General features: G+C 40.1%; 1 protein-coding gene across 2 annotated transcripts; it reads right to left on the bottom strand.

Annotated features, from left to right (window-relative positions):
* Positions 1-2,641: 2,641 nt before the first annotated feature.
* cv-2 (crossveinless 2) lies at positions 2,642-23,499 on the bottom strand. Of its 2 annotated transcripts, XR_010823855.1 has the most exons (12): positions 23,183-23,499; positions 14,883-14,998; positions 12,767-12,852; positions 9,622-9,721; positions 7,955-8,131; positions 7,689-7,871; positions 7,075-7,334; positions 6,331-6,490; positions 4,712-4,899; positions 4,237-4,631; positions 3,527-3,944; positions 2,642-3,268 (listed from the first exon to the last, which is right to left on the bottom strand). XR_010823855.1 is itself a non-coding variant. In XM_066739649.1 (11 exons), exons 2-11 carry the CDS (start codon positions 14,977-14,979, stop codon positions 3,698-3,700), a joined length of 1,893 nt encoding a protein of 630 aa, XP_066595746.1. In that variant the 5' UTR covers positions 14,980-14,998; positions 23,183-23,499; the 3' UTR covers positions 2,642-3,697. The 2 variants fall into 2 exon arrangements, 1 of the variants encoding a protein (XP_066595746.1); XM_066739649.1 differs by having other exon boundaries at positions 2,642-3,944.
* Positions 23,500-23,808: the final 309 nt, after the last annotated feature.

Below are 23,808 nucleotides of genomic sequence, written 5' to 3'. Positions count from 1 at the left end.
AGCGTTTGTACCAGTGTTACACCATTTGATGGTATGTAAACTGGGCCTCGTTTTAACAAATGCATCACCTGCTCAGACTTTCTAAAACAAGTAACAAAATCTCTATTAAATGAAAATTAGAATCATCATCTTAAAAACCAATTTTATTTAATGACAAAAATATACAAAGCAAGATTGTTACTGAGATTTACTGAAATTGACATATTTTTAAGTTGTGCCGTTATCGCGGCCGGTGAAGCGATATGCACTAAACAAATAAACAAATACTGTTTACACTTGCGCCGAATGATGATTGTCCGTCATCAATGCAGAATTCTTTTACGAATCATCAAATAATTATTATCTCAACTCTTTATCCTATTAAAAAAGAGAAGACTCAAACGCGATTTTGCCAAACTTAGCACGGAAAGGCATCAACGTTGTCAAGTGTACCTTGCGTTTATTAATATATTCAAAGAAGAAAGGTAAAAAAAGAGCGCTAGGCGAACCGAGTGTTTGTCAATTTTTTATCACTCAATCTAATGGTAAACACTTTTGTTATCGATCTTATCTACAGAATTACCTGAATCTCTCTAATTATGCTACGTTCCTTCGTAATTATAATCTTAAAAATGGTACGACACCGTTGTATCGTAATACGATCCAGCAGCATACGATGTCCACGTTCCGAGATAAGGTTTAACAATCGGTGAAAATAGCTTAAGCGATGTACGATTGTCTGATGGAGAAATAAATTAAAATAAAAAAAAAAATAAATAAATAAAAGTAGAAGGTACTCTTAAGGCTCTCTGTAGCCAATGTGAGTTTCCGTTTTGCACCGCCAGATGTCTCGGATATTGAACGCCGTATGCTGCTGCGCGCGCCGGAGCCAGCCGAGCCAGCGACGGTCGGTTAGGAAGTTCGCAGCAATTTTAGGTTAGGATACCATTAGTCAGTATTGTTTCTCGACTCTTAGCGGTAAAAACTTACGTTTAAGCTACATCGCGACCAGATCCCTCTACTTCGGATAGAAATGTCTCCCTCTACCTGTCTTGCTTCGATGCACCGAGTGCAAGAATAATTTTAGGAGCAAAGTTGGATCATATCCGCTTGCAAACGCTCCGAGCCTCGGTAATCAATCCTGCGCAACTATCCAACTTTATACTTTCTACGATCGTTCAGTGCTATTCCTACATTTTACCTCGATGCTCACTTTATGATAGATGATAGATAATATACATGTATATGTATACAGGATTTTATTTAAAAATACTGTGAAGCTTCGAAAACCAATTTCTTAAAAATCCAAGGTCCTTCATTAATAAATCTTGCATCGTAAGAAAGACCGAATGCTCTTGTTTTTCAGTGAGTAAATAGTTCGAGGTTTCAAGAGTTATATTTAAAACTCTTAAATTATTCAATCAATAGGCGTTAAATAATTTTGTTGCGTTATGTTATAATAGGGGCACTTGTCTTGAATCACGGATTGAATAAAATACTGATGTTGTTGCTGGATCCAACGACTCTTTGTTTTTGACGCTGTAGAGATCATATATAGTAACATACGCGTGATTTATTAACTCGGCGACTACTGTATACAAACTTACTCGTAAACATTATCACCGGATACCCAAACAATAGGCCAAAATCATTTGCATGTGTTCATATTTGGTAAACTACAATTTGACACAAGGTTGTGTCATACGCGTAGATTTGCTACATCCCGTCCTCCTCTTCCCGGATAATATTCTCTTTTAATCGAATTATAATGAAATTTAATAGGTGTGTTTATAATTTTATTAAGTATTTAATAAATTATATTGTTTCTATCGAACTGTTTTCAATAATATTAGCCTTTATTTCAATATATCTAACGTCTCCGGGGTTATAAATGGTAACCGTAGTCATATATAAAGTGACCATACGTTCCATTTTCAAAAATTTGCAGAATTACGAAACAAAGGAAAATTGATGGTAGCCGTATATACTGTAGAGCATATAACTAACAATAAAAATAAACAAAAAAAGAAATAGGAAATGTAATGACTCGTTTTATGTGATGGGCAAATAAATGGTCAGTTGGTCACGTTAACCATACATATCCCTGAGGTCTAATCTATGTTTATGTGGTCTCCGGTTAACCATATTATTCTAATAAAATCCTGTATATGATATAACATAATATAGTATACATATATTATATATTCTTTACTTATTTAATACCATATAACAAAGATAAATACAATAAAGCGTCACATCATCCGAGAGAGTGTGTTTTGAAAATGTTTAATTAATTAAAAGAGACAAATGTGGGACTTGGTAATTCGATTTGGGCTATATTTGGTAGCTTCGGATGGATCGGATTAGAATCAAGAGAGATTCTAACATTCTCCAATGGTTTTTTGGTATTTAATGAAAAAACCGATTTACGAATATAAATCATTTATTGCGTTCTCACGCGAGTCCTACGATAAAATTATAGGAAGAGAGGAAGACACAAATTAGCTAAGACTTTGGACTGATCCGGACTTTCTTACAATGTTTTCGATTCGATTACCGAAACATCGGTTGCATTGAATGTAGTCTATGTACAGGTTGCTATAAATTCAATGAGCGGAAGATGATGTACAGTGAAAGGAATACGGAAAGATGGAAACGGAGGGAGAGAGAGAGAGAGAGAGAGAGAGAGAGAGAGAGAGAGAGAGAGAGAGAGAGAGAGAGAGAGAGAGAGAGAGAGAGAGAGAGAGAGAGAGAGAGAGAGAGATTACAAGTAACAAGACTGGAACTCCTTTTCACTAACTCTAAAATGAAAACACACACATGCTTTCTCGTTTTACATACTCAAAACTGTACAATTATTTCGTTCTTTTGAGTATTTTTCAATAAATTTTAGTCACACTCCTACTACATGTCCTTTATCGCTTTACACCTCTTCTTCTATTTGTTCCATATATAGGTCATTAATGGTTTACAGTGCTTCTCGACCCACTCGTAGATTATTAGCAAAGTGGAATCGGAGAGAATGAGGTCATGTTTCATATGTACAATTCGTGTGTCGTGTGTGTAGTGAACCTCGCTAACATTAGAGGTAAAAGTAGCTAACTTTATCGACTACGCAAATATCTATATATTTATATAAATGTGTAATGGCATTCCAGCCTCAAGCCCTACTCGAAGGTCGACGCACGATTAACAAGGTAAAAGTAATTAATCCTTAAAAAGGTCCAATGATTCAATGGATCTTTCAACGACGAATCTCTTTTCGTGGATTAATCAACGGTGCATCGATCTAAAAAAAGAAAAACATTAATATTGTTACACTGGGGGAGCGTTACATGCTATGCCGCGAGCCAGCTCATCGGCCGAAATACTGCACGGTGCTCGGAAGAACTTGTCAGATTTATACATGAACCGTTCATTAGCTAAATCGACAAAACCTACTCTAAATAAAGAATAGTCGATGATCGAATTATTTTACGCTAAGATTTGATCGATTGCTGATCGTTTCGGCTGCTGAATGGGTCATATTTTCAACAGGAATTCGTACCACTTCAGATCTGTGTGCGGAGAAGTCCGGACAATCGGCGCAATTAGACTCAATTTTCGAGGAGTCGCCCGCGATGGGTGAGAGAGTTCTTTGTCGTCTAAATGCATCGAGAAACGAGAAAATGTACAGTTTTCTTTTGAATTAACAGGCTTAAGTTTGCGATTGGCGACGTTAAAGAAGTGGATGACCAAGGTCCGTCTGGTCCCAGATTGTCCGACACCTGGTGGACTTTCGCCAGTGTGGCAGTTGAATTCCCAGACGTTGGCACTCGTGAACGTAAGCCATGAAGGACTCGCAGTAGCAGTTCTCCGTTCGAGGACACTCGCACATGTCTTGTAAACACGCTTTGTAGTACATTGTTGGATTAACCTTCTTGTGACAAGCGTCGAAAATCTGCGACCTCAGCCTGTTGCACAACCTGGAAGCAACGTTCTCCATAGTGGCTCATCCAACGTCCAAATTAATGTTTAACGGGAAGGCGCATATCGACATTACAGAGCAGTTTCATCAGAGATCTAGATTTTATAGGAGTCTTTGAAAGAATGTCCTTGTTTCATCAGAAAGTTACTTCATCAGGGATTGAACAGCCATTTGCCGAAACTCTAATCGGTTTTTCGAATAATACCGTTTCTCGATAACTAAGATCTAAGATGAAGTGACTCTGTAATGCCATCATCCACCTTGCGGTTAACGTTCTGTAAATTGCAAACCTATGATCCTTTCTCCCCCTACACCTTCTCTCTCTGTCCACATTGACTGGCTTCACTCTGGAGCACATCTTTTTGGCTCCCACCGCCCAGGATTGGCCAAACAGTTGTGGATCCTGGAGAACGCGCCCTCTTCTTGTAGTGAAGTCGTCCTTGGGCAGAGAGTTGAAGTTCCCGCACAGACCACACAGCCGATCACGGTACGAAGTGGCTGCTGAGACTTCGAGGAAACTTATACCGTCCCATAAAATTTTTATTCCGATCGGAGTGTTCACCACGATGCTATCAGCTGTTTTGTTGATGTCCAGCTTATTTGGTACCCTAAAAGGGACCTCCACTCTCTTCCCGTTTACCTTCACTCTCATCTTCAGACCCAAATTGACCTTCAGATCGCCGACCTGTAAAAAGAAGCACCTTAGACTTTCCATCCGTAAAAGTTTTATCGATAAGAACGATCTTTTTGAAAAAATTTGTTAACCCTCAGAGCAATCGTTTTCGTCCAGGCCGATGACCTCGTGAGCCTCGCGTCGTTAGTTACGCGTATGCTGAACGCGTGGCCGTAGCAGTCGCTGGCCAGCTGATACTTACAGGCCCCCTTGAAACTGAAGAACTTCCCGTCGAAGGTGCGATAGTGCGGATCCCCGAAGACCGTGCAGACTCCATCACCTGTTGCCACAAAGAAATCCATCGATTCCATTCGTTATGCGTCCAATTAAAATTAATCGCTCAGCTATATGGCATATCTGGTTGCGCGCAACGAGTCTTGAAAGCCTTGAAAAAGCTCCTTCTACTGAGAAAAAAAAGAAAAAACGGCGCCAACTCGCCTCGTCTACTTTTCAAAACCATTCGATTTTCTTCTTACGATCCTTTCGCGAGCTCCACCGCGAACGTTAGCGTATCAATTTTAATAGTCCGCGGCAAATAAGTCAGAAGAGAGGCGTTATCTGACTTTCAGCGTGTGAATAACAGCGCGATTGCTCGCTTCTCTGCTACAATATTACACGATTTTCCGAGAAAGCGTGGCGCGATAAGCCTCGCCAGTGCGAATGCTCATCGTAACCTCGCGTTTAGACTTCTCGGAGATAGAAAAAGACAAGATTGAGATGTATAGTTTGTTGAATTCTTTTTATTCGATGCGTGAGTTAACCTTCGTTATACAAACGGTGTAAATCACTTCGGACACATTGGATATATTGAAATAAAGGCTAATATCGTTAAAAACTGTTTAATAGAATGAATATAATTTATTGGAATTGTTTAATAATGGTATAAACAGCTAAATTAAGTTTTCTCAAAATTTACTTTTTAAAGACGATAGATTCTCGGAAGAGGAAGACGAGATGACGAGTCCAGGTATACCAATTAATCTAATTGGTTTTCTGTTTGAAATTTTGTCACTTTTTGCATTTGGCACCTAAAGATACCTGTCATTCATATTAGAGTTAATATCCCCAGGACATGTTTAGAACGTTGCGAGGATATTCACAAATCCAGTATCCATTCTGCAAATGTTCTCTGAACATTACCAAAATTATGAGAGTTCGGAAAGAATTCCCATTTTTTGTCTATTGAGAAGGAACTTGAAAAGGATTTTTCTGGCTAACTAAGCAACTATATTGGCAATTATCTTACTTTATATTATTGGAATAAGATCAGTTCCATTTCAATTTTTCTCAAATGTTATAATAAAAACTAATTTATTTAAGTAATTAGAACTTATTTTCAAAATTAATTATGGATATTCTTTTTATTAACGTTCACGGTTGAGTCTCCTCAATTAACCGACATTCCCGTATGTCTTTTTAAGGTTAAAAAACATCAAATTTTTGTCAAAACACGTCGTCGAATACTTATAAATTTACAATCGCTCGAACTGGAGGAGACACATCACACCCCGTGTGTGGGTGTATGTATGTATGTTACGTAATTGTTCCAACGTGGGTTTAGCAAGGTTAAAACCGCATTGCCACGAAAGCTTGGTGATTATTCGTGAAAGAAAATGCGCATAGAAATTTTAGAGGCTCGAATGAAGCGCCAGCATGCTAGATCCAATGCGACCGAAGTTGATTTTGGTAAAATTGATGAAAGGTTGCTTACTCTCGATGCATCGGGGGCAACACTGTCCCTCGGGATGTTCCAGCCTGGAATTCGGAGGACACGGGACGTTTAATGGCGGACACATTGGCATCGCGCATCGTACCTTTCCCTGCATGCATGCGCATGCCTTGCAGGAATCAAGCTTCCAAGATTCGCCATCCTGCCTAGGACAAAAAAGGACCTTTAAACCCGATGGAAACCAAACATCTCGAAAGTCGTGTTTATTGGCTGAGCAAGATCTGACCTCAAAGATTACTCAATTGAATAACCGACGAGACATGCTACCGGATAAAATGAAAATAGTATAAGAATTAACATACAGATATTTAACTTGCTGTTTTTCCTTATCTGTTTTTCTTTTAGTTTCTTCTTCATTAACGACACTTGGAATATGCTCAAACGTTTAAACGCTTAATTGTCATGTTAAAATTGCAACGTGTTTCCAAGCTCCTTAGGAAATGATTGGCCAATTTTTTGTCGTTTCTTGTCTTTTTATATCATTCATCAGATTGCGCGTAGTCAAATAGAACGACAACATCGTAAAACGTAAATGATCGCATTCTTATAGTTATGATGTTAATTAATGCTAAAACAACGCATGTCTCATGATTTATCGGTGATCATCCGCTACAACCAACGCTTAGATTTTTTTTAATTTTAACACGATCTTTAGCAAAAATGGAGAAATACAGCTATAGCTATATGAAGGGGTTGTGCCGAGAGAGTTTGCTGTGGGATACTCGCCCTGTAAGTGTTACCACCATAAGTGCAGGAGGCCCTTGATTCCTCGACCAACGGGCATTGGGGACAGCATCTTCCAGGAAGTGTCACTTGGTACTCGCTGTCGCATTCCAGGACCGGGCAAGTTTCCTTACTACAGGTGATTACGGAATTGGCACACGCGCATCTCGTGCACTGGTCCACGAAGAACTGAACTCCGGAATTGTAAAAGTTTGTGCCCAACATGCAGCCTCCTTTCGGGGGTGATAAAAATCTTCCACTTCCTGCGGACATTGTAGTTATAATTACTTTATTCTATTTTCTTTAATTTAAAGTAGCTATGTCGTTCTAATACTAGTCATTATATCGTATAATTTGAGGCTAATAAACATAATTTTAAATTATGGTCAAGAGTTTTCATTTTAATCGTAAGAATAATTTATATATTAATAAAAAAAATTGATTCTAAATGATTTTCTTTAATACAAGTACGTAAGATTCATTGTTAAGCGTAAAATTGTTAAAAGCAATTCTTTCCACCTTTTAGATCCTACAAGTAATTTTTAAAGATATCTACAAAATCAGTAGAAGATTAAATTTTGATTTTGAATTAAAATTGAAAATTATTCCGCGTATACCTTTGCAACGGGGACAACACTCGGCTGGATCGTGAATGATCCTGGAAGCAGGACAATGGAGGACTGGGCAGGCTTGCTTGGCACACGTTAGCCTACCGGAATTGCACCTGCAGGTAACGCATGGATCCTCCGTGGTCGTAACTGACCTGTCAGCTGTGACCTTCTGTCCGTTTACAAAGCATCCTATAGATAAGTTCGTAAAATTGAAAATCATATAAGAGAATTAATTATTAAAATAAATCAAGCTGCATTGAGTTATAGAATACCTGGACAAACAGGACAACACTGCCCAGGTGCTGGTGGAATTGGTTTGGAGCACGGAGTGTAACACCTGAGTTTTGATTCAGTGATGACTCCTGCTTTGCAAGTGAATATTCTGCATGGATCGTTTCCCTCCGTCCATTCAGTACCGGAAGCGTGGAGTACCCCGTTCCTCACGCACCCTGACGCAAAATGAGAGAATTAATGCTCAAAGCTATAAATTATTGAGTTTTTTCGTGCCTATCTTCGCTGTGTTTGCGAGTTTAACCACGCACGTGGAGCGCTCGTTACGTTTAGGTGTCATCTCGTCTTGATTCAAAGAACTAGCGAAAATTACCGCGCATACAGGTAGAATTGAATTGCATTGTTGTCTATGAATATCGAATTCCTTTACGTTGAAAAATAATTTATATTTTACTTATACACTCATCAATTTACCAACATACTAAACACTAGTATAATAACTGTTTTCTAGTATAAAAATGATCTAGTCAATAATAAATAAGCGTGCCAGATGGAAAAAGATTTTTTTTTAATTTCTTTACAGACACAAATTTTCTAACGTTCATAAATCTGGTTCTATCAGAGGTAGACATTTAATTCGAGTTCTATTATTTAAGAATTTTTTTCTTGTTGGAAAAGCATATTTTTGTTAAAAAAAAATAGGTGATTGAAAACAGTCGATCATGGGGGAATTTTTCCGGCAGAGTTTTGTCATAGGGCCGGTGGTCGACTTACGTCACAATTCACATAATTAATAGTCGTTGATAAGAGAGCATCTGTCAGCGACGATGTAATCAGACTCGCCTCGCCAAGAACAGAAGCCCCTTTGTGCAGCTCGGGGAACAATGCTCTGACCTCTCTCGTGGATCCTATACTTTTCCCCGCCACCTCTTCACACTATATATACGCGTGTAGCGAGTACAACACACTCTCAAATTCCTCCTGTTCACTCCTGTTTCCCACCTACGGACCTAGAGCTCTTCGCGCGTTTCTAAGTTACGTTTGATTTAATCTCGAAAAAAGATTCTCAAAGTCCCAGGAATATTCGATCCAACTGAATTAAAGGTGTCGGTTTGAATGCAACAATCGATCGATGCGACAGACAAACAATCGAACGAATCGAATTAATTTATTGCCGCATTCCAATTGATCGTCCTTTATGCCCGGTATAACGGCAAAGCGGGCAAACCTCGCGAACAACGTTAAATGCAAAAATTTGGAAAACTGCTAATTAGAATTTTTATTCCAAGATTTTTATCAGTTCTGTTGTACATGGCACTTGCCTGATTTGCCGTTACGACGGCGCTAAGAGCTGGAAATACAGTATGGCGGCTCAACATCAAACGCTACTTGATTTACGCGAACGAGTCAATGGAATATCCAATTGTAAATCATCGCTATTGACCGGATTTGTCGTAACATCTGACCTGATATCTCCCAATTAAGCTCGCGTTAATTATTTTTGCATTCTACGTTGAATCATTTCGCGATAGGATGTTTGGTATTGAAGAAAATTTCCTCTCCCGTAAAGATTCTCGAGACTTTGATTATACTATTTACGAACCTATAAAGCAGACAATGTACGCGATTGAAATCTATGTGTGAGAGACGTGGGAACGAGAGCTAATCGATCGATTAAACAAATTTCTAACCTAACTTTAATACTGACCTTTGCACTTGTGGCAGCACTCGTCGTTTTTTGGGTCCAATAATGTGTAGCAGCCCTCGATACTCGGGCATTGTTGCTTTAGACACTCCACAAAGCCATTCTGGGGAAAAAGACGAAAACAAACATTTCATGTGGTAAACATCAGAAACCTTTCGACTTCGGTGAATTCGTTGAGACAGATGTATTTCTGTTTCTACTAAAATATAAAAGCGTAAGTACTACTAATGTGTTTTACAGTAAGACCGATTACTTTAATTAAAATACCGCACTAAGAGAGAAAATTGAATCCTGGAACTATATGATATATAGTTAATTTTGTCCTTAACTAGTTTTATAGTAACGGCAAATACTTGGCTACAATTATTAAAAATAGTTATAATTTTAATAATGGAATATAGAAAAAGTACAATAAAAATCTAGTTGAATCAACCGTTAATATTTAATAGTGATATCCCAAGGAAATTACTCCAATTTAGGTCCAGAGATCTGGAATTGTGACGACTAAAAAGAGATACCATCTTTCGTAGTGAAAATTGAATAGGAGTTAAGATACGCATACGGAGGAGTAGCAGAAGAAAAGATGAGACTGATAAAAAATACTCATCAGTGTCATTAACTGTTGAGGATTAAAAAAATAGGCGCTTTAACCAGACGAAGAAGCATCCGACTACTAATCAGACGGACTGCTGCCGAGCTTATGTATTTGACGAGGCTCATCTCACCACTCAACAGCGGGAAGCAACCCGCGAGTAGCCACCTGGTGAGAACACGATGAACATGCCTACGATAGTACTTTTAATTACTAAATAAAGTATCTATACAGCACACTTGACTAAAAGCCACATAAAAGATGTCTTTAAGTCATTTGGTGATCTATGGGTAATTAATTACTTTACAAGAAGAGTTGCAGCCAATATATAAAATTGACTATACGAGGATGCACAATTTTTATTAGTACATACTAATTGTGTTTACAGTGATTTTCTAGATAATATTATTATTTTCTAATAGTAGAAGATGTTTATGTCTGCTTTTTGATATTAACCGTAACTACAAAGATGTTTTGTTAAACTGATTATGTATAATGGAAACTAATTATATTTTAAAATTATTACATTCTTATAGTTAGCGGTACCAAATACAATATAATGAATTATAAAAGAATCGTTCCTGGTACAATTTTTTTTTTTTTATTGAGACTGTATAGTTCAGGATACTATTTCGATTTCTCTCAGTACGTAGGCGATTTATGGGGTTTGATAAATTTCTTTATCATTGTGCAATGGTAGGAAATTTTTGCGATTCTTGTTTACTCGAGTTAAAATTAACCTCGGCAAGCAACTTTGGTCGTGGAGATAGAAAAAGGGGCATCCCGAACGTTTAACTTTCGTCCTCTCTACTCTTTCCATCTCTCTCCCATTCTCCCTCTCTCTAAAAATCTCTTATCTCACGTACTTTGGTAATTATTCCTCAGCTAAGTGGCTTATCTCTCGCTGTAATTAAAAATGAGCACGTCAGTTGTGATCTTATTCCTAAAATTACGTAAAGTTCAATTCATCGATGACAATCTATAATAGAGAGATCTAGATTGGAACAGCTGGTCCGTGTGAATTGTTGTATCAACGAGGTCGAGACTGAACAAAAATTCGACCGATTTCTTCCTGGAAAAGTGATTAACTCCATAAATGCATATAATCTTATTTTAATAATATGCAAATTCCAGCATGAATGATCTATGAACGTCTCGTGCACTCCGGATGATCGATTGCGGTCCGGTCCCTTCGGCTCAATCCACAACAACAAATAATTATGTCACACATACAATCGAACACGCACACACAAATGCGCGTACACCAACGAATATCACTTAGAAAACGCTACGTGCGCAAGAATCTTCCAGTTTCTTCCAGTGCCGGATTATCTATGTGTGTGTGTGTGTGTATTATATATATATATATATTCAAGTATATATATGTTTGTGTGCGCGTGCAGTGATCATCAAAACCCAATCCAAGAATTTACACGCATGTTTGAACAAAGAATCAACCAATAAGGATTGATTTATTTTTCGAATGAAAAAGGTTACGAGTTTCAGGCAAGACACAGGCGATTCGTAAGAATATTTTGAGGTTATGTTCGTTGTAAGTTGGCGAAACAGCTGAGAAACGGTCCAGAGACTAGGCGGGGGACTAATGAAGCAATTGATATGCGAGTGGCTAGATCGGAATGAGCCAACACATGTCGCACAGTGGCTTTTTGTTTTGGCTGTGGACATACACGAGTGAATTAATGCCAGAGATTCTTTTCTTCCCGGCAGAAAACAACGATGAGCTGCATTTGACGAGGCTGCGACACTTGACGAGTCAATGAACCAAACGGCTGCGCTAACAGATAGCACTGCGAGAACACGAACGTGTCCCTAGCTGTGGTGTAGTGTGGTATGGTACTGTGGCACTGTGGCAGCCATGGCATCGTGTCGTGTTCAAAGAGAGCAACGTCACAGCGTCTATCTGCATATGCAGCTGTGTTGGTGTATCCAAACACACGAGCTACAGGCGTCATAGTTTCTCGAACCGCGACCTCGTTAAATCGTAAGTATAGTAAACACCTACTTATTTGTTATTCCTCTCGCTGTACATACAAGTTGTAAATTATATTATTACGCAATCCTAACTTATTTTTGCCCTAACCTCTCCACGCATCTCGTATTTCTCCATCGGTTCCAAGATGTCGCTTTTTTCTTCCGCGTGTCGTTTCTCGAACGCCCTCTCCCGACCAATTCGATTCTGCCCTAACCTTTCCATGGCTCGGTTGTTCGATTATAAGACGATTTTTCTTATTTTTTACTCTTCGTCCCTAAGCGTTTACGATTTTTTTACTCTTTCGTCGATACTATGTATTGATTTTTAAAAAAATCCGCACTCTTTTCCGCCAAGTGGTCACAAGTTTTATTTAACCGCCGTTTTCAGGGACTTCCCCACCTGGCCAGTCTACCCCCTCCACTATGACCGTTTTATGGTCGATTCGTCCATTAATATCTTGTAAAAATTTCGGTCGGATTTTATACGAGTTTTACGACTGGATTTTGACTCTCCAAGTGCAGATAGTTATCGGGTCTCTTTATGCAAATTAGACATTGGCTTACCTTGCAGATGCAGTTGAAGCATCTCGTGTTGGGAATCTTGTCCACCGTAAAATCGTCACCTTCCACGTCGCAGGTCTCTCGTATTCCTGCAAGATGTAACGAGAAATGCTCACCATTAATCCACGAATATTTATTTCCAGCTCTTATCGGTGAGAGCATAGAGAATTACTTTTTTAATGATATCGAAATAGACTGAGTAAAATAAAATTGAGCGGATAAAACTGTGATTGGGAGAAAACATGGAAAAAGTAATTGGAGGTATAATAGTTTAATTAATTACTCGCGCTTGTGTCGAACAATAACGTACAACAAGAAATTCTTCATTACTAGTGGATTTGTCGAACGAAGTATTTTACTGATAGTAATCCGCTATTTAATTGATTCATGGAGGAAATGTACCTCCTGAGGTAATTTTAATGCTAATAGCACTCTGAGTTATCACGTTTCCACTTAGCTAATTGTTCGTGCTGACCGGGAGCCGGCAGCATGACAGAAACCAATATAGCAATCAAAGGTAATTTTTCATAGAGTACTTGGAAGTAATTGATGGAAAAACAGTTGATGAATACGTATGAGTGGCAGAGATAAAATAGTAACATTCACTATACGGACTCTCGTAAAGAAATCAGAGCGCAAATCAGCAGCAGGTAAAATTGAAAAATAAAATTTATCTAAATTGTTTAATTTTTATAAGATAATGATTAAAAACGATGATATTTTAGATATATTAAAGTGTACAAGCAGGGCAAAGATTTTTGAATAATTGTAAAGGAGGGCCATTTTACTGACTACTTACGTGATAATCATGGCTGCCGAGGGGTGGGTTCACGAATATGGATTGGATTGTTCACGAAAAACAGTCGTTTTGTTTTTAGCTCTTCTCTCTGGTCTCTGTGTAGCTGCCGCCCTCGCGCACGTATTCCTGCACACTTTAAGTAATTCTTATTTTAATCCTCTTCTGCTTTCACACTCTGACTTAACCCTACTTGATAAACATAACTATAAGCAAATTTACCTGCATCGAATGGGAATAAGAGAATATAGAAACTAATTGTTTTGCTTCTACCTCTTGGCAATTGGAATACTCCCCTCGGAGAAGCAAAATTCGTAAAAGTTTTTAGATTATGTTTCAAGTTTTTCTGTTTCTAAATAGAAAGAAGAGATAATTTAATATACAGCAGATAATAGTACACACTGCGGTGAAGTGCGCAGGAATCCGTGCGAGAAAGCAGGCAGCACTGAAACTTTTGCGAAAATAAATGCAGATATTTGTGATCAAAAAGCTGAGTTGAGGGGAATACCATATGTACGTATAAAAAACGCGCACCTACACGAGATATACGTGATTGTGTTTTAAAGAGGAAGACTTGTATAAAATTGTTTTCCTTTTGAATTTTTTTTTATTACTTAAAAAATTCATTTAACATCTAAAGAATGTATTCCTAACATTTATCATCCCTCTCCAAAAAAATATTGTAAGTATATAGGTATACTTTGTAACAATTGTTTATAAAAAGATAAAAATCCTTTTCTTCAAAACGTTCTCAACTTTTCATTTTTTCCTAATTTATAGATATATGTTGAGCGGAACAACATAATTCAGTTAAAATTTCTTCATTTTTCTATTTTATTCCATTATAGAAACTTAAATATTCCTCGGCGCAGATGAAAGAAGCCAAGTTAGGCCATTATAGTGCCGCCTTTTTTTTCACATAAAAAATTATTTCTCGTATCTTTTAATCTCGATATTATCTTGTACTCTACTGCGAATCAATAAATATTCCCGTTCTTTTGTAAAATAATGTTTAAAACAGCATTTTAAACGAGTCTCCCTACTCAACTGCAAATCCACCAATGCAGGCAATACTGGTATATCATCACTGACCAATGGTAGTATTCAGGCAACTTCGCTCTTATGTAAAATATGCGTCATGATTGGTTAAAGTGACCGAACTAACCAATCACGACACAGCGCTAACGTGCCTGAACCCAACCAATCAGCAACAGCGTTCACTGTTCACTGCTCAGTCGATTTTATGTTTCTGTCGTTATTGAGAAGCCTCGATTGTGAATTTCCGCTTATTAGTAAATGAAAAAATTAAATTCACGGGCTCACCTATTATACTTTCGGAGGCTGCAGTGCTATGACGGCTGACCGCCAGTAGGAGCGCCACCATCGCCAATGACGTCAAAGGGAAATAAATAGGCCTCATCTCGGCAGTATTCAACAATCTATAAACAAAAAAAAACATTGTTGATCAATAGTTATCCAGTCCAAGTACTAATAAATATTTACATTTCAATCGTGTAAGGTAAACATCCAATTTCTTTCAATGTTTCACACATGTCTACAACAAAGACGCAATTATAGGTTAGAATCGCACGTTCGACGTAAAACAAAACACGATCGGATAAAAATGCATCGAGCCTATCAAATGTACTCGATAACAAATCATTGTTTCCTCGATAATCAGTGACGTCATAATTGACGATTTTGTAGCCGAAAAGTCGAATAGAAGGGGATGCACAAACGCGTCACAAATACACACATGTACAAGGGATACGTGAGATTGCGTTTGGCTGCAAAAGCGTGAATTCTGGCATCGTTGATGATAATACTTTAACCTTGCGATCCGATCGGAAAATATTGACCCTTGATAAAATGTTAATATTACATATCGTCAGGCTTTACGGTAACTGCCTTGACCTTGAAGTCAGTCTGGAAAATTCGTTGTTTTTACGCCAACTGCATTTCCACGTGAAAACGCGAAGGTATCGTCGGATCATAAGCGAGGATGGTTTAAAATCTTGGTCAACATTATTATATCCAACACAGAGCGATGGCTATAGTCGCGATATTTTGATCTTGTAATATCGCCGGTGTTTCGCAATGTCCTGCCTTCTCCCACGGACGTGCGGTGCATTTTCCACAGCGATTTTTGCGATCTTATCGTTGATTTTCTCAGCCGCCAAGACCGTATTATGTTCCATCTCTACATTGTGTCGGAGCTTGTTTCTCAAGCCAGCCTTTTCTGTCTCGTCTTCTCGCGAGCTGCGAATGAGCATCGCAAACTCAACGACATTTGCACGCCGTAAACTATCATTGTTTCTTTACACCCAGATGTCTGATCAACACACCTGTACTCGGAACTCAATTTCTTTGTCTCTCGAGTTTTCCCAGAAATTCACTGGATACTCTTTTCTACATCGTGCCAAATTGATTGGTGGGCATTTCAGCTAAATTCACGCCGTACTTCTCTGGCCTGTACGATACGATCAATATCAGAGACAAAGTGGGGAAATTGTTGTAGCTATGTATAGGCCAGAAAAACGGATTGAAGTTAGCTGAAATATTCACGAATTATTTTGTCATAGTGTAATATCAAAGAAAAATAAAATGCATTTTTTAATTGAATATATTTCTTCATCCTCTGCATCTATCATATTTATTTACGTCATGTATTGTTCAATAAATTATACCCTGTGACCATGCTCAAACACCTTTGCGATAATGTGTCTAAACATATTATGTATACATATATATTGTATAACGTAATGGTTTATCCGCAAGTTGAAGACAATACTTCAGCCTCTTCCCTATAAACCTAAAACCGTTACCTTGCTATCGAACAACCTTCAGACAGGGAAAGCAGTTCTCCTCTTCTTGGTGGGTCCTACACCATTCCTACCGGTCCTATCGAAAAGGCCCAGCCAAAGAGCGTCATTTACGAAGACAGCTTTGAAACTGACAGGATCGCAAGCTTCAAGAATTCTCCCGAACTTGCACAGATCGCATATGACCATATTCACCCATTTAAGGATCAAGATTCGATGACAGATCGATCTTTGATTGGACGATTGCAAAGGAGTGATGACACCGGCCAATCAGCATTCCGAGTAAAAATTATACATTCCTCCGGTACCCAACCATCCCAATAGTTTACCTTCCCTCTGCCTTTCCCCCTTTTCTATAATAGCTTTTCTCAATCCACCCCCCCCCCCCCCTGTAAAATGCTGTGGGAATCCTACTCGATCCCTCCCATCACTCTCTCCTTGACCTACCGCAAACAAGAATACTCGGAAGTCCATCAGTCCCCGGATCTACGAATCCTCTTCCCCCTCAATTTTTCCATCCAGCAAAAATATGTTTTATCGTTAATTTTACACTATTCAATTGCTTGAATAAAATCTGCTGGTTGCAACATATATACTATACTAACTATAGTGTCGTGCATCTGGTTGATTAAAAATGGCGATAAGCGTCAGTGCGCGTTAGCTCGCAACAAACGATTGCTAAATGAGGGGATTATGGTGTTATTCCGTGGATAATTACTATTGAACAAGCAGTTATTACCGCTGCAACGATAATTCATTATTGCAGTCGAGCTCTAGGATAGTTATCCCGCGTCCGTCGGGTGAAAATATAAACGTTTCTTCTCTAGCGCAAACGAGTGCTTCTCAGTCCTCCCACGTGCAAGAAGATGACCCATAAAAAGCACAAGGTTAGAATTCCAAACATTAGCAATTATTCACACACAATTTTTTAATTTTTATCATTGTTTAAAATAGAAGGGGGGGGGGAGAGTTTATAAAGGTTGACGATGCAGCAGAATTTTGCGCGACATAACCTAATCTCTGAAGAATTTTAGGATCGAACGATGCCGGGGCCCGACAGACAAATAAAACGCATGGAAGGAGAGAAGTAGGTCCCTCCTGCCGCCTGCGTGCCTTACGCAGGTGGCACGAGCGACCCACCTGCGAGATTTCCAGTCCTGCTTCTCGACGAAATCTCCAAACCAAAAAAAACGAGTCGAGCTTAGAGAGACCTGCCTGCACTTTACTGCTACCTATCACAGATTGATTAATATGACGATAGCTTTATGCCTGCCCCTATGTAGTTTCTCCGATTTGAAACGTGATCGTAACCGGCTATGTTAATGTATTTACATACTGCTATTCAATTTATTTTATAACCTCAACCTTCTCTCTCTCTCTCCTTCTCTCATTTAAACTTTTATTACGACTGTTCTCCTTTATTGTCGAAAATCCACTCTCGAGCTTCTCTTCGTTACTTCCGTCGCATAGCTTGTATCTTTTCGATACAATTTTCATACGACGAGGAAACAATGAGAGCATGTTTGAATAGTTACACGGTTTTAAGATGAACGACCTCAAGCGACTTAATTAAAATGGAAATTAAAATGCTAATTTTTCATATATATGCAAAAGCATGTCAAATTTTGAGAATCATCAAAAAAATATGCTTATGGCGATAAACTGTATCTTTACAGAACAGTTCTAGCTATATTCTTCGTCTCGAAATTATCTTAGTTCCATCTTAAATGTTTTTATTGTATTGGAACTTATTTCAACCAAACTGATTTCCCAGCGATAATTTCATCAAAAGGGTTTCTCAGAGTATACCATGAAATTCGTTATTAATGATTCTGAAAAAACATCTGGCAGGCGGTTGGTTCCTAGAAAAATGCTGATGAAAAAAGTGAAGGAATCCGGGGCTGTCCCAAAGTAAGATAAGCGGAACGTGCCTGGTCCATTAAGAATGTTTGGTTATCTTTAACGATCTGGACAAAAGTACCCACGTGATACACTAAATGATAATAGTTCTTTTTATTCCAATTGATCTTAACTATGTCCCTATTTTATTTCGAGTGTCATTAAGGATTCTTTGAACGGGACGGTTCTTCCTTTTGTTCACGAATAATAAAAAAAGACTGTTAAAAATCAATCTTAGTAGAAAGAGAGAGAGAGAAAGAGAGACGGGAGAGTGAGTCGTGCCATTCAAAGCAATGCGTATATAGATTGATCAAAAGATAAGATAACTACTAAATCCGTTTACGCCCCGAAACAATCATCATGTAAGAAGGATAATTTCTCGTCAAACAGAGAGATTTATCTTCTCGAATCGCTTATAAAGTCACCGGAAGGTACTTCCGAAAAAACTTTGCCAGATATGTAAGACTAGTAAAGTAGGAACAACGGGCGAACAAAAAAATAAACAGCCAAAAAAACCAATTTCATCGAACCAAAACTGTAAACCATTGAAAAAAGAAGGTCATAAAAAATGAAACAGCAGTTGTGCGAGATTGATTTTAAACAAGTCACCTCTGCAAATCAGACTGCTTTAAAAGAAAAGAATTCCTAAGAGGATACAGACAGGGAAAAGAAAACCCTGCACTCAACCGGAGAGTTTCCAACAGACGGAACAACAAGAAAAAAAGGAATATTTCTCCAGGAGTGCTGAAGATTTACGCAAGAAAAAGATTAGAACACAGGAAGAGCCTCTCTGGAATCACAGATGAAAAGTTAAGTTTCCAAGTCAACGGGTTTAAAAGACCCGCAACAAAACAGTTCCTGGACATCCTGTCCAGATAATCCTAACCACAAATTATCGTACACGGATGTATTCGCAGCATTTGTCTACCGGGTGTGCCTAAATACTCGCCGAACCACAACTCATGAGCGAGAAACGTGCGCCACCCGGTAGCCACCTAGCGTTGCCGCGGTGAGCAATGAGCGCGGTTAGCGGTGGAGGGGGGAGGGAGAACACACTCGAGTCTCCAGTCGCCCGCACCGCGACTCCCCGCTGATCGCGAACACTTCGAAGATCGACTCTAGGGCCGCGAGAGAGTGCGAGGGGGGACTTCTCGAGAGTCTCTAGCCCCCCGCACCTCGACTCCCCGCCGATCTCGAACAGTGGTTGAAAAATATTGTAGGTAGGACAGATTATCGGACTGGCAAAAGCATGAAATCGCTTTCATCAGAGATCAAATAGACTCGAATCGATTACCGGGAAAGAAAACGGGCGGTCATTTTTATCTGGCAATTTACAGAACTGGTATGGATAGTGTGTGCGTGCGAAATATTCACGAGTCTCTCTATAATACTGCTGTATATCGTCGCGTGCTGACCGGGCGTTTGTTTTTGTTATGGTTGTTTTGATCGTTATCTACTTTTAACTCGTGCTCGCGGTTACCTACACCCTGTATTTGCACGAGTGTTCGTTAAAATCTCCTGAAATTTTCCCGCTTTCCTGGAACACCGTTCTTCGATATGGAAAAACTTGCAATTGGTGTTTGGTTCGAGAATGAGTATAAGTCGAAAGAGGAAAACTGGTCAAGATGGGAAAATAGATAGTTTATCGTTATTCGAAATTTTTTTCGGTAATTCCATTCAAAGATTGGTATCATTACGAGGAATCTGCATTACCGATGTTACATATCGAAAATGCGTCGCGAAAAATACGACGTCACTTTTAAGCTGATCTGAAAGTTGAATAACTTTTTTGAGATACACGCCACCATAATCTTTTAAGAGAAATAGTCGAATGATTGAAAAAATAAGGAAGAAAATAATTTAAGAGGTTGCAATTTTTGCAAATTCGCAAGAAAAATACTGTCATATTAAAAATCGTGCTTTTTCGTTAAAAGGGCAACTCTTAAGGAACGGAAGAGCATCTCGAAAAACCTTGAAAATTCCAAACGCACATGGTCCTGGCAAAGTAGAGCCATATGTGGACTATCGAAGTATGTAGCTTAAAAAAATTGTAATCAGCCTTCAGAGACGTCGTGATTTTAAGAGAATTTTCAATCTTTAACATGGGTAGTAGAGAGTCCTCTTAAGACTACGATGTTCCTATAACAAGAATAAAACTCAAAATATTAACTCGTGCGAAAAATAAAAGTTGCTACAAGGCAACGAGTTAGGTATTTATCGCAGCTCGACTCCCGTTTGAACCTCTTACAAATGGATACATTTAAGACCACAGAGTGTTTGAAGAACATTAATAAAATTCACAACGTTAACCCCCATTGAATTCTCAGCCGATGTACTCTCTTATGTTAATTTATTTGTTTATGACACGAAAAGCAAAGTGTGTCACACTTGCGAGTCAGTCTAATACATCGTATCTATCGATGCTGTCTCGGCTCGTTTACTTCCATCCAGATGGGTCCACAGTGGATCCGTTGGTTCTATTATCAAGGAATCTTCGTTATATAACGATCCTTCGAATCCTCGAAGGAATCCAGGCCAAGTTAGGCTGGAAAAAAATTGTCGCGCGTAAGCAAACGATATACTGACGTAAATATATACTTTTTTCCTCAGTCCCGAAACGTAACAAGATTCCTCAGCACGTGTCCGTAAGAATCGATGCACCAGCAAGCAGAGCACGCAGCTGTTCTCAAGGCGACCATAAATAAGAAGGCAGGAAGGTCCTCGCCCGAGTGGCCCGAGTGGCCGGAGTGGCCCGTGGCACGATGGATCGGCTTGTCGTGCCATTGTCGATTCGCATTCATCTACGCTCACGTGCGATGCCAAATGCGGCGCCACGCAAAAGAAATGCTCGGATTTCGCGATAACGTTATCGCTTCGAGATTTGCCCGAATGAAAGACGCAGGGACCATTTTCCACACGAGAAACTGGATAACCAATGGTATATACACGGGAAAATCTCGCTCCCAACAGAGAGAGAGAGAGAGAGAGAGAGAGAGAGAGCCAATAAAAATAGGCGTTGAGCGATATTCTATTTTCAAATACCAACGGAATTATCTGGCCATTAGTCAGATGGGAAATAAAAATAGCTCGCTGCGAAAAGTCGCTGATTAATTGCCGACCACTGAAGAACGGTAGCTGATATAAATATAACTCTCCGATGGAAGTCCATAAATGCTGCCAAATTTCTACGTCACGCGTGTAGGTTTCCCGCGAAAATTTCTGGAGAGAGAGAGAGAGAGAGAGAGAGAGGGTTCTATATATCGTTTGGCGAAGGATGTATCGATGCACGGGGTAGCGAGTTGGAATGAAAATTACACGCGCGAAACGTTGGTATACGGTTTGGACGCGAGAGCAAAGTTACAAGTGGGAATGTACAATTAGAGGGAGAGGTGGAGAACCCTCGCGCGGGCTCCGAGCATTCCTATATAGTAAACTTGACGCGGGTGACCTTGACAGATAATTTCTAACCTTCCGCGACCACTATCAGCGCTTCAGACACGGTCCGTCCACCGAAACTTGTCCGAAGAACGATACCATCGACTTAGCCTGGAAATCCAACGCGAAGATCGTCGATCTTTCTCCCGCGGTTGACGTGGGTCCTAGTGGAGGGGGAAAGGGAAAGGGCAAACCGTGGAGGGAAAAGGAGAGAAACTTTCAATGTAAATCAATTTGATTGAGGTATTGCGTAAGGAGACTCGATGGGACAATAATGGCGGCACGCGGTGAATGGGCGGTGTTAAATCACAATTATGGCTTCCAGGTATAAGTTTTCTAATTTTAATTGCCGGGACGCAGTGCGATGAAGAAAAGGACGCGGTGGCAGCAGCTAATAGCATGAATATTAGCGTGCTTAGCGTGCGCGAACGCAAACGGTCGCGGCGTCAATCGGATTGGCAAAGGAAAACAACTCAGAACAGGTGTGCGCGTGAGACGAGAGCTCGGGGAATCTGTTGGCGATGTTTATGCGTCCCACAAGACGCGTCTCGTATATTTCTAACGTCACCTACACGCTTGCAATTGTTCGAGGTGACGCGTGATCGGATAAAACTCGCGCCGCCTCATGACATCTATAACCACGTTTTCTTTATCGATCCAAAATTCGCTCTATCAGTCAATCACAGCTGATCAGCGTCCCGTTGGATTTTCCTTCAGCCGTGCATCATCGTCCCTTGAGATCCACTTCCGGTTCAACCGATCGACTCTCCTCCACTTTCTCGGTTCCTATTGGAATTGGCACGCAACCAGCGAAATCCTCAAGAGTTTCCCTGCATAGGAGAACGATCGAATAATTACTTATCAGCATTGTTTACCCAAGTGAAAGGCCACAACTCGTTAGGCGAGATTCGCGCCCGATGAAGATATTCCAACCACGTGTCAATACCGAAGAAACTCGTGGATGAGTAGATCGCAGGAGAGATAATGATTTTTTATCGCTATAAAAACTTGTGCTTCCGAGGGAAAGAAGGATGTAAGATTTAAGAAGCGGAAGCAGCGTCTTCAACCCCGAAGACTATGATGGTTCCATTTTTCGGAGGATGGACGTACCGCGAGACGTTGCGTCCGGAACCTTACGATAATCGGATGTTTCTGTTCTCGATGAGGTTATTGCAGGGAAAAGAGAAGATGACACTCGACTACGTGTTAACGTCCCTCAGACCACAGAATCGATTGTCCGAAATTGTTGGGTCCTCCCGTAAGATCGCGATGATCGTCTTTCGCTCTCCTCGTCTCTCTCCTCGGTCGGGATCCGTCTTTGGCCAATCGCGCACGACTCTCACGCTGCCAAACGAAAGCAATTGCGACCTGCTCGTACAACTGCGTATATGCGTGTGTGTATTTGTATGCGTGTCTATCTCCCTCGTGACCCGTACTCATACTTATCTCACTCTAGCTAACGCTCACCAGATAACAGCCGTACGATCCGATCCAGGCTCGTCCAGGGTTTTCATCCAGAATTTTATGGGTGTTCACCACTTGTTATCACTGGTCCCGTTAAAACTACCGAGAGAAACGGAACGAGCAAGCTCACAGTTTTTTGGCCGCTTGCCGCGGATCCACGCAGGTTTCGCGCGACACTTGAAAGGCAAAGTGTGTGTCCGGGGCCAAATGAATTTAGCGGAGCCACCGTAGTGTGTCTCTCGAGAGACAGAGAAGAAGAAGAAGAAGAAGAAGAAGAGGATGAAGAGAGCGGAGCGTATAGAGAGACCCAAATGATTCGCGTCAGCTGCTCGTCGCAGCTGCACTGAAGTTCCGTTGCGACTTCCACGGCGACGGGCGAGGATCGCGGCGACGGACGGAGGTGGTGGAGGAGGAAAAGAGGCAGTGGCCAAGTAGTGGTAGGGGAAGCGAGAGACTCTCGTTGTAGTGGGGTAAACACCGTCCGTAGAACAAAGACGGCTGAATAAGTGGAGAGTGGGCTCTCTGTAAAGAAGCGAAGCAGCGCGAGAGAGGCTGAGAGAGAGGGGGGGGGGGGAGACTCTCCGTGTACTCTCTTCCACCACTTCCACCAGCAGACCAGAGCAGAGCAG

This window comes from Prorops nasuta, unplaced genomic scaffold (assembly GCF_024137725.1).
Source record: "Prorops nasuta isolate Cenicafe-Biocafe unplaced genomic scaffold, Cenicafe_Pnas_1.2 PNAS00021, whole genome shotgun sequence".
NCBI lineage: Eukaryota > Metazoa > Arthropoda > Insecta > Hymenoptera > Bethylidae > Prorops > Prorops nasuta.
This window is presented reverse-complemented; position numbering and strand designations above follow the sequence as displayed.

Coding starts and splice junctions, on each gene's coding strand:
- cv-2 (XM_066739649.1), bottom strand. CDS start 14,979: ATGAGGCCTATTTATTTCCCTTTGACGTCATTGGCGATGGTGGCGCTC. Junction 9,722..12,766: donor GCTTCAACTGCATCTGCAAG/GTAAGCCAATGT, acceptor CTTTTTCCCCAG/AATGGCTTTGTGGAGTGTCT. Junction 3,945..4,236: donor AGGGGGAGAAAGGATCATAG/GTTTGCAATTTA, acceptor CGTTGCTTCCAG/GTTGTGCAACAGGCTGAGGT.